Below are 11,962 nucleotides of genomic sequence, written 5' to 3' on the forward strand. Positions count from 1 at the left end.
CGCCGAACGTTCATTCGGCCGAACGGAGGTTTCGCCGAAACGGGATTCGCGCGCTCGCCCCGCCCCCGGATCGTGTGTGTACAAGTTTTTCAACCTCGGCCCGCGGGCCGTATACGGCCCGTTAGGATTTTTAATCCGGCCTGCCGCCGGTGTTGTCCAAATTATAGTAAAAATCAATGTTAGTCTACCATCAATGGCAGCCCGGAAATAAGCACTCTTGGGGGGGCATGGCAGTCCGGGAATAAGCACTCTTGGGGGGGCATGGCAGTCCGGGAATAAGCACTCTTGGGCGGGCAGATGTAGCAGAACCGAGCCGTAAAATGACAGCAATTGGGTCGAATCCATCCTAAAACAGCATTTAATGATTAAATACAAATACTGGAGCTCTTTGGACATTAGAACCGAGCCCAGGGAAAATAATTCCTCGGTAAAATGTCGCGATGATATTGCGATGGAGGCAAAAAAACGTCCATATATGTCCATTCGCCAAACGGCTCAAAATGCTCTCAAATTCGGTCAAATCCAGCTGAAAACAGTGTTTAATGAAACTAACAAATACTAGTATTTGTATTTAATCATTAAACACTGTTTGAACGAACGTTCATTCGGCGACCTGTTCGTCTGTCAAACGTCTGTCGGCAAAACGTCTTTAGGCGAATCATCCGGTCACGACATCATCATTGCTCGCTATGGGCACACCAGTATCACACCTGCCACAAGCAGGTGCATGTCAATGTTCACTCTAATTTTTCATGTAAAACATGCTGTAAAACACAAAAAACATAAGAGTGGACAGAGCTACTGCCACTGGCTGCCGCTTAAACGGCGCCATCATGGGGAAGGGTAAAAAAAAAAAAAAAAGATTTTTTTTTTTTTACTGCGCGCCATATGATTGCTGCTGTGCAGAGAAGACGAGAGTAGTGTGCAATTGCGCACGCGCGCAGCTTAGAGGGAACATTGCTCTCAAGGAATAACATTAAAATATTAATTGTTTATGGCGCTCACTGTCAAAAAGGTTCCTGACCCCTGAACTTTAGGATTTTAATTTGTACGTTATGTACTGTAATTTCTATTTAATTAATGGCATGATTGAAATACTGGAAACCACAGAAAATGTGTACTATCATAAACATCAGTGTTTTATGTAAAATCTTGAAAGCTGCTTCACTGATAAACTATGGTCGTACGTAAAAGGCAGATGGAACAAAATCTGCTGCTGAAGTTGAATGGCAACTACACCTGTCCCAAACAAACCATATGCCAGGGTTACAATGACAAGAACTTAAATTTAAAATTTTAGTGTAGTACATGTACAAAGGGAGATTTTCCCAGGTTTAAGTGGGAACATATCTTTGCTTCTTAGATTTTGTATATATATTCTGTAGCTCTTTGCCTCATTTCATGTCTCTTATTTTTATTCTCTATTAAAACTCAAATTCATCAGGGGCCATTAAAAACAAATTATATTTTAAAAAAATAATTTGGCAGATTGGATTTTTTTATGCTGGTTCTGATTCAAGGTGTGGCTCTTTCACTCTCACAGTTTAAAATGTATTGATGGACAAAATATAATATATCATTCAGATATTTCTTAGGCCAGCAGAGAAGGCCTTGAAGGTCCTGACGGCCCACCATTGGTGGGTTTCCTCCGGGTACTCCGGTTTCCTCCCACATTCCAAAAACATGCATGATAGGCTGATTGGACACTCTAAATTGCCCCTAGGTATGGGTGTGAGTGTGCATGGTTGTCCGTCTCCTTGTGCCCTGCGATCGGCTGGCCACTGATCCAGGGTGTCCCCCGCCTCTGGCCTGGAGTCAGCTGGGATAGGCTCCAGCACCCCCTGCAACCCTAATGAGGATAAAGCAATCAGAAAATGAGATGAGATGAGATGAGGCTGTGGCATCACATTCTCCCTAGACTGGTTTTCTTTATGAGGTTTATGCTGACCACTGTGCACTGCTCATCACAGACATAAATGAACGTGTGTAATGCATGTCTTTGCGGCCAGCAAAGCTCAATCCCCCTACTAGTATATAAGTAGTCAATACACTTTTTCATGGGAAAAAAATAAATATTAGCAGTTATCCTGACCATGATGTTAACAAGTCATTTGCGGTAGTGCAAGACAGTGTTCTGAAAGAGTCTTATTGTATTACATTAGCTAAATGGAAACGTTTATTCATTTATTGACTAATGAGCCTCAAAGATTTTGGCAGTACTACGGCTTTTCACCTACTTTGCCCAGGAGTCAGTCAAAATATTTTAGGAATAAATAAAAACCAAACCGCGACCTTCGTGAGGATAAAGCGGTTCAGAAAATAAGATGAGATGGGAACATAATGCTGCCACCACCTCCATGCTTTACATTTGGTATGGTTATCTCAGGTCTACAACCTTCCCCAATTTTCTTCTTTTAAATTTTGTGTGCGTGTGTATGTGTGTGTCTTTCCATTTGTATATATAAATACAATGTAATCATAATAATCGCGGTATTTTAAATGCCCAAACTATTGGCAACCATATGCGTCACGGAACTGTATCATCGATGACAAGCGCATCTATTATCTCATGAAAAAGTAATTGGGTGGGGCTCCGTCGAGGTGTCCCACCCGTTATTGGATTTCACATATATAAGGCTAGATGTCAATGCCTGAAAAAAAATGTTGAAAATTATATTAATTTTTCGGTGTTATGTAGTTACTTCACCGCATTCCCTGCCTTTATAAACACGTTTACATTTACAGTTGAAATTGAGAAATTCTTAGGTATTTGAAAGTATACGTTTCATTCACAGTAATGTTATATTTATTGAAGGGCGCCGACGCAAAATGGCCAAAAAAGTGCCAATTCTCCTCCCTGTCGGCTTACCATGAGTATCTGACATCTAGTTTTCTATATATTATAGCCACGTAACCAGCTGCCAATGATGAATGACATTATACAAGATATCGCGAGATGTTTGACGTCATATACGACGTTGGACTAGTATCGGGAAACAACCTCGACCGACCTTCCTTTCATTCCTGTAATCCGTCTGCGTCGGGTGTGCTCCGTAGCTAGCCACGGCACACATTTTATTATGAAACAAACCAAAAGCTAGAGCGCACACGCGGACATATTTTTATAAGAAAAAAAATCGGTGAAGCAGGATTTCATTTGCCAACTAAAGCAACGTGAAGAGGGAAAAGAAGAACCATAGACGTAGCGAGACGGACGGTTTAGCTACAGAACCGCCATTCCTCTAAACGTGGGTGGCAATTCAATCGCACTTTTCGAGCAGCGCTGTCAGTCCTACTTGTTAATCGTTATTAATCACTTAAAAAGCTTGACGGAGCATTTACTTGTTCCCGTAAACGGCGCCGATAGAAATTAGGTACTAGTGTTGCTGGCTAGGCCGCGCTCTCATAGTCCGCTCCGCTAACCAGGCCGGCTAGCCCACGTTGCGCCGTAGGGAGGAAACATTAAAGGAACAGCTAGTTTGGGTGATCGGTCGTTTACGACGGGACAAAGAAGATAACAGCTTAACTTTGAAGACTGGCCTCTTCCAACACACTCAAGAGCGTCTATAGCCATTACGTGTCGTTGTGTCTGAGCACGCGTCGTCGTCATGAACCCCAGCGCGCCTAGCTATCCCATGGCCTCCCTCTATGTGGGGGACCTGCACCCGGACGTGACCGAGGCCATGCTCTACGAGAAATTTAGCCCGGCCGGGCCTATCTTGTCGATCCGGGTTTGCAGAGACATGATCACACGTCGATCTCTGGGTTACGCCTATGTGAACTTCCAGCAACCCGCTGACGGTGAGTCTCCGATTGGGCCAGGCTATCGACTCCATGTTGAATTTCTGTACGTCAGTTGCCTTATGTTCATCACGACTCAGCAAAATGGATGTAATTGCCGATAATTATCGCGCTAATTGTATAATGAATGCGCGCCTCTTTTCAGCTGAACGAGCTCTGGACACCATGAATTTTGACGTGATCAAAGGCAGGCCTCTTCGCATCATGTGGTCTCAGCGGGACCCTTCACTGAGGAAGAGCGGAGTCGGCAACATTTTCATCAAGAACTTAGACAAGTCCATTGATAATAAGGCCCTCTATGACACCTTCTCGGCGTTTGGAAATATCCTGTCCTGTAAGGTAGGTGGAACACCTGCCTTGAGTGCCATTTGGCCTGTGTCTTGATTTTGCATACTCACCACTACTTTGCATGCCATTAAATGCACATCAGAATTCAATTGTTGGTCACCTGTCTTTTGCACGGTGTTCTTGATTGTGACTGAAGTGCTCAAATGTTCCCTCTCCAAGGTGGTTTGTGATGAAAATGGCTCAAAGGGTTACGGCTTTGTGCACTTTGAGACCCACGAGGCTGCTGAGCGGGCCATTGAGAAAATGAATGGCATGTTACTCAATGACAGAAAAGTGTAAGTCGAATTACAATGACACCTTGGATGATGTCCCTATCTAATTATTTTTTTCTAAAATTGAATGAAATGTCAGTAACTGCGTTTTTGTACTAACCTGGAATGCATTTGAGCTATACCTCATAAGTATTTACAACTGTTCTTTCATCGGTTTAACCACACCTAACTTGAAACAGAATTTTTAAAAAAAATGTGTATGCGAGATGTATTAAATGAAACATTACTACTTATTTAACCAGCCAAAATATGGCTTTTTCAATTTAAACGATGCCTAAATTACATAGTTTTATGTACTGAGAAATATTTGCCTATTTTTAAAACAACTTCTCAGTTAATTCCAATTCCAGCAGCTTCTGGTACTTGGCGTGTGTATTTTAGTGGCTCTCGGACTCTTGCCCCTTTTTGCCAATTTTTCTTAGTAGCAGGTGATAGCTTTCAATTTCTCTGACCTTTGCAGTGCCATGCGCTCTGTACTTGTTTGTTTGCTCTTGTCAAATGCAGCTGTTTGCGAGCTTTTCCTGACTTAAGTAAATATTTCACGTTTTTAGGTCTGCCCTGAGCACTTAACTTGCTTACCATTTGAGCATGTGAATCCAGTGAGCCTTATTTAATTTTCCTTCGAGACATCATGAGATGTAGTCACTGATAATAATTCACATAAGTAGCGAGGGCATATGAAGAAACTCGACTTCTTTTATCCAAATTTCTGAAGTGTGGAAGCTACCGTAGTCTAGACCCAGTAGATCTGGTAATGAACCCCACATTATGAATCATCCAATTGCGTCAAGTGAGAAATTTTGCCATTTTGATTTTTTTTTTTTTAATGACAGGTGTGGACAAGGGTCTAGGGGGAAAAAACCTTGTTACCACACGTGAAACTATCACGTTAAGAGAATATTGGGTCCAGTAGAATAAAATCCTTGAAATTTGATGTAATTTGGTCAATGTCACCTTACATCCGTACCTCTACTTACAAAGTTGGTTACAGAACTTTTTTTGTAAATAGAGCAGTACTTTTTTTAAATCTGAATTCTGTAATTTGCTCCACAAAAAAACTACCAACTAAACCCTTTAATAATGACCAGTGTCCCACTTTTCTATGAAAACTGACAAATGATAATCATTTTATAATGTATTAAAATTAATAAAAAGCATGCAAAATCATGTTCTTTGTGTAGTAGTACAATAAGGGAGAAGCTAACTTAAGCGCACAAACATGCATTTTAAACAATTTAGATTGACGAATTCAAAACGATTTAGAATTATATAGAACTCCAAAGTTATACAAGTGTCCATCTCGTCGTTAAGTACAGAGGCCATGCCAAGGAGTCGTCGTTAATGCTTCAGTTTCAATAGTGTAGCGAACGAGGTGGTGGGTTACGTGCGGTCATATTGCCTTGCAATAACAGTCAACCACATGCCACTTATCCTTTGTTTTTTAGTGAATAATGGGACTTCAGGGTTCTACGTTAGCTTAAAGCCTCCTTCCCTTTTATTTTTTGTAAATGTGCCTTCAAACCAAAAGTTGCAGTGAAATGTGATATGAATAAAATAATCAGCTGTAGACGTCACCATTGGCATGCAGACTATTTTCAGCATCACAAAAAGAAACAGTACATTTGCCATTATGGCCTTTTACAAAAAAAAAAGTTGGATGAACTTATTACCCCTGGGATGACAAGTTTTAGATTTTTGCAATGTTTTCAGAACATTAACAAAATGGGAAACATCTTGACATCAAGTAGGAAAAATATTAGTCTGTCTTCAAATGAGTGGGTTAAGGACATTTTCAATAAGGCTGCTCTGTGTGCTCAGATTTTTACGAGGCATTTAAAAAGAGAGAGAATGCCAGGGAGAATTCACTTCAATCTTTTAGTGGGTCGGCTCGGTGTTGTCTTGCATCTCATAATTACCCATTTTAGCCGTTATTGTCCTTTTGGTTCATACTGCGTTTTATCCTCTTGTGAATTTGGTCTGGAACTAGTGTTCATCTTGCGCCGGCGCCCCCGTTCCCTGTAGTGGTCGGGTGGTTTAATTACAGTTTAAAATAATCAATTTTTTTCAAAAGTTTTTAATAGTAGTGTTGACAAAAATTTCACGATAATTATCGTTATCGTTTTATCGCCCAGCTCTACATAACATGATCGAAACGTTACCTACCCTTTCGGGCAGCTGTCAAAACATAAGTTGCTGCCCGGAAAGAGTACTTTGCTCCCCCGGGCATTTGAGCAGTTGTAAATGTCGAGCCCTGGGCCCACTCATTCATCTCATTCACACCAATAATTTTAAATAAGAACTCTGTGATGACAAACGAGCGGCCAAGAGACAGTTGTTCTGAGAGGCTCCAACGGGAAGTAAAATGGCCGCAATAATATTGCATGGAAAATTTCAAAATAAAATAACGTGGGAAATGCATTTACGTTCTGGGGACTTTATAGCTTGGATATTGTTTTCGTAATACGGGAGCATATAAAAGGGAAGTAGAAGTACAACTGTATTTCCTTTTATGATAACCTGTCACAATATGCACACGGCAAGGATGTGTTCTGTTGACCTAGAAAACTGGATAAGAAATAATTCCAAATCGGAGAATACAGCCTGCGATGTAATCGTCTTGCTTTACATTGAATCCATATGATTGGCTAATGTTTTTCCCCCCTGGTTTAACAGATTTGTTGGACGATTCAAATCACGTAAAGAGAGGGAAGCTGAACTTGGTGCCCGAGCAAGAGAGTTCACCAATGTTTATATTAAGAATTTTGGGGAGGATATGGATGATGAAAAGCTCAAAGAATTGTTTGGAAAATATGGTAAGTGTTGTGAATCCAGGATTCAGTGATTGTTAAAAATCATCTAATATTGTTTGGTCGGACAGACGCCCCTCTCCAGTGCCCCTTATTCACTATTGTCTCTAAAGCAGTGACTTCTGATGTGCTTCTATATGAAAAAAATAGAGATGCGCCAAAAACTTAGTTGCCGTAGAATTCATCAGCCTCTCTTGGCAATGAGAGGCACATTTAACTATTTCATTAATAGGAACACAAGGGGAATCTCTATAGAGAATTGTTGTAAACTGGTGTATTTTTAATATAAATGGAAGCTATGACTCAAATTTAGGATTCTATTAAAAACTAGTTGGTAAGCTTGGAGCGTAAGATTGTTGAGTTGGGGCACATCTCATGGTGTGGCAGCCATGAAAACTGGTCCAGTTGCAACTAATTCTGTTTTGTGAATTTGTCTCCATTTTTTGCATTTATTTCCATAGGTCCAGCACTCAGTATCCGTGTTATGACCGATGAGAGTGGCAAATCAAAAGGTTTTGGCTTTGTCAGTTTCGAGCGACATGAAGATGCTCAGAAGGTAGAAATAACATGCCAATTGACAATAGGCTAGGTTTGCCAATGTTGTTGAGTGTCTTATAGAGTATAATTTTTTCCTTTTGACACATTTCTCTTTGTAGGCTGTGGATGATATGAATGGTAAAGAACTGAATGGCAGACAAGTTTATGTGGGTCGTGCACAGAAAAAAGGAGAGCGCCAAAATGAGCTAAAGCGTAAATTTGAACAAATGAAACAAGATCGCATGACCAGATACCAGGTGGGTTTCGAATAGAAATTTTATGACTTGTAGTAAATTTTAAATGTCACTTGATTGTAGCATCTCAAATTTTGTAATGTTTTTCTTTTTGCAGGGTGTTAACCTATATGTGAAGAACTTGGATGATGGTCTTGATGATGAACGGCTACGTAAGGAATTCTCTCCATTTGGAACAATAACAAGTGCTAAGGTGTGGAGTTGAGGCATCTTTTAAAAAAAAGTTTTTATTGAAAACTACAGGCAGTGTATTAAAGAGGAAGGACGCTTGTTTTTTTTCCCCCACCCAGGTTATGATGGAGGGTGGCCGTAGCAAAGGCTTCGGTTTTGTGTGCTTTTCATCTCCAGAAGAGGCTACAAAAGCCGTCACTGAAATGAACGGGCGTATTGTTGCCACTAAACCATTATATGTGGCCCTGGCTCAACGGAAAGAAGAGCGTCAAGCCCATCTAACTAATCAGTACATGCAGAGGATGGCTACAGTCCGTGCTGTTCCCAACCCTGTTCTCAACCCTTATCAAGCAGCTCCACCTTCTGGCTACTTTATGGCAGCTATACCTCAGGTGAGTCAGTGAGAGATGAGAGTTTTGGAATGGGGATTTGTACACTTGGATTCAAGCAAAAATCCTCGTGGTTCCTGCTGAATAAATCACTGTTAAAATGAAACCCCAAACAGATCTGTTTAAACACCTGCATACTTACTGTGTTTGGAGGTTTACAGAAAATTGCTGTCAGCTTAGCTGCGATTGTTTTGTATCCCTCTTGAATCTGTTTTTGTGGCTGACTGCCTCTTCCTTTGGAATTATCTTTTAATGATGTGGTCATATTGCTGTTTGCTCTCAGGCCCAAAACCGTGCTGCATATTACTCAGCCAACCAATTGACCCAGCTGCGCCCCAGCCCTCGATGGGCCACACAGGCAGTTCGCCCACAACGTAAGTGTAAACATTTTTCTTTTAAAAAATGTTTTTGTCAGTAGATTCTAAGATGTCTTCCTGCAGACTTCCAGAACATGCCCAGCGCCATGCGTCCTTCAGCTCCCAGGCCTCAAACTTTTGGCACCATCCGTCCCACTGCCACCACCAACACCCAGGTCCCACGCATGATGGCCTCTCAACGCATGCGTAAGTAGAACGGAAAACAAATGTTGAGGTTTTTTTTTTCTTTTTTTCCGCTTTTGACCAATTTATGTGCCGCAGCCACGCAAGCCCTGAGCCAACGACCTGCCAGTGCTTCGGCCACTGCAGCCCCTGTGCGAGCAATGCCCCACTACAAATATGCCGCCGGTGTTCGCAACCCTCAGCAGCACATGGCCTCCCAGCCACAAGTCGCCATGCAGCAGGTTCATACTGTAGATAAATGTATTTTTTTAAATCACCACAAATCCAATCAAATTGTTTTAAAATGTACTGTTCTTGATATTTTGGGAGTATATGTACATGGAAAAGATGTGTCTAAATGAGTTTTGTTTTTTTTTTTTAGCCTGCTGTCCATGTCCAAGGACAGGAGCCTCTGACTGCATCCATGTTGGCTTCCGCTCCAGCTCAGGAACAGAAGCAGATGCTGGGTCAGTTTTTAAATACGCTCCTTTTTAATTAAATCAATGCTAACAAGTCATGTGTCTCCTTAACTTGTTTCCTCAGGTGAGAGACTGTTCCCCCTGATTCAAAATATGCACCCCACTCTGGCTGGCAAGATCACTGGCATGCTGCTGGAGATTGATAATTCTGAGCTTCTGCACATGCTTGAATCACCCGAATCTCTCCGCTCAAAAGTAAGTTGCCTTCTTAAAATCCACATTGATTACAAACCCACTGTTTTGGGGGATTGTCCATCCCCTACCCCCTCAGCCTATTGACTGATACTGACCGATAAAGCGTTGCTTTTGTCTAGGTGGATGAGGCCGTTGCTGTGCTACAGGCTCACCAGGCCAAAGAGGCTGCTCAGAAGTCCACCACCCCCACTGGTGTTCCCAATGTCTAAGGTGTGCACAAAGTCCTTTCTGGTTTGACTACAATTCCCAAATTCACATATCAATGTGTGACGGTCCATTGATTATTCTTCCCTTCAGATTGAGCCATTTGAAACCTGCTTCACCGATGGAAAAAGAGAAAAAAAATTAAACATTGAAAAACCTAAAACACAGAAAACATTGCAAAATGATAAATTTTTTCTTAAAAAAAGGAAAACCATTTACTCTGCCAGGTCTAGGGATGGTTTGACTAGACCTTGTTTCACATACAAAAAAATTGAAGAAAAAAAGCAAAATGGTAAAAAATGAATTAAATTTGAATTCATTCCTGTTTTATGTCATTTTATTGTGTCAATGCTCAGAATATCAGCTGTGGTAAGGAGTGGAGATACAAGAGCATTTTTGAAAGTTTATAGTTAACTTCTGCTTAATAAATTCATTCAAACTGTGTGAATTCCTGTTTAACTTGAAAACATTTTATTGAGACTTTAACAGCGGTTCACATTTCTGGATTTTTTTTACATTGCAGTGATACCTCAAAATGAGTTTCATGCGTTCCGGGACTGTGCTCATGTCGATTTTACCCGTAACTCAAATGAACATTTCCCATAGAAATAACCTAAAAACTAATTAATTTGATCAAACCCTCTGAAAAAACACCCAAAACAGAATATTGGATCGGAGAAAGTTTTTTTGTATTTGTTCTAATTCACCATCTATTAACAAAGTAACAAATAACTAGTAGTTTAATACTACTAGTGTGTTTAATAGTACTAAAATTTGAACGGATTTCACTGAAGCAGAACAGAGAGACTTTGCATGGCAATGCCCTCGTAGCAAAAAAACAAATTTAAATGAACTTGGATTATGATGCAGATGCAATCAAAAATAAATTAAATCTAACCTACACTATACTTCTAATTTTGTTTTAAATTTTTATACCTTCTTGGCTCTATTTGCCCTGCCTCCACCTTGACACTCATGAGAAGTAGAATATACTCAATAGCAAACAAGTTCTGCCATTTGCACTGACTAATGGGGAAAAAAAAACACTGAAAAAATGCAACACTGCCCAGTGCTCATGGAGGGAGGGGGAGTTGTGACCAGAAAGACAGTGCCCATGATCAATGTTTCCTCTAATTTTTTTGTTTGTCTGGGCAGAAAGACAATCTCCCTGAGCACACTGAGTACCAGTGTGAGCAACAACATCATTGCTCGCTATGGGCACACCAGTATCACACCTGCCATAAGCCGGTGCATGTGTACTACACAAATGATTTAGTAATAATAAATCGTAATGATTAATATCTATGAATGGGTGGCCTGGCGGATGAGTGATTCGCGTGTCGCCCTCAGCTCTGGGGACCTGGGTTCAAATCCAGGTCAGTCCACCTGTGTTGAATTTGCATATTCTCCCTGGGCCTGCATGGGTTTTCTCTGAGTACTCTGTTTTCCTCACACATCCCAAAAAGATGCATTGTAGGCTGATTGGACTCTAAAATTGCCCCTAGGTATGGGTCTGAGTGTGCATGGCTGTCCGTCTCCTTGTGCCCTGCGATCGGCTGGCCACCGATACAGGGTGTCCCCCGCCCCTGGCCCAAAGTCAGCAGGGACAGGCTCCAGCACCACCCCGCGAGTGATAAAGTGGTTCAGAAAATGAATGAAAAAATATCTATGAATAAAACATCTTCATGAATGCCATTAGAATATGCACAAATCCGACTTAAATTTGACCTTATTTTACACATCTGTCCTTCTCACTTCTCGTTCAAATGACTTTTCTGCTGAACGTGTCACTTGAGATAGTCAAGTTTCCATTTACGTATATGCAATATTTTTCCATGATTTTGCTTTGATTTAATTAATAAGGGATAGCACGTATTAATGAACATTTATATTCATGTTAATGAACATAAATATGTAAGATTGTAGCCGAGGGCTAATTTCCATTTATAGTCCATAGTGTAGGTCA

The 11,962-nt window shown here is 41.0% G+C and overlaps 1 protein-coding gene across 1 annotated transcript; it reads left to right on the forward strand.

The window, feature by feature from the left end:
* Positions 1-2,967: 2,967 nt before the first annotated feature.
* On the forward strand, positions 2,968-10,444 carry LOC144072957 (polyadenylate-binding protein 1A). Its single transcript, XM_077598400.1, has 15 exons — positions 2,968-3,801; positions 3,947-4,140; positions 4,309-4,424; positions 7,095-7,234; positions 7,690-7,784; positions 7,885-8,022; positions 8,117-8,212; positions 8,310-8,582; positions 8,863-8,953; positions 9,020-9,142; positions 9,218-9,360; positions 9,501-9,585; positions 9,662-9,792; positions 9,912-10,002; positions 10,090-10,444. The coding sequence occupies exons 1-14, from the start codon at positions 3,609-3,611 to the stop codon at positions 9,999-10,001; spliced, it is 1,908 nt and encodes a 635-aa protein (XP_077454526.1). The 5' UTR covers positions 2,968-3,608; the 3' UTR covers position 10,002; positions 10,090-10,444.
* The last annotated feature ends 1,518 nt before the right edge of the window (positions 10,445-11,962 follow it).

The sequence above is a fragment of the Stigmatopora argus genome, chromosome 4 (genome assembly GCF_051989625.1).
Source record: "Stigmatopora argus isolate UIUO_Sarg chromosome 4, RoL_Sarg_1.0, whole genome shotgun sequence".
NCBI lineage: Eukaryota > Metazoa > Chordata > Actinopteri > Syngnathiformes > Syngnathidae > Stigmatopora > Stigmatopora argus.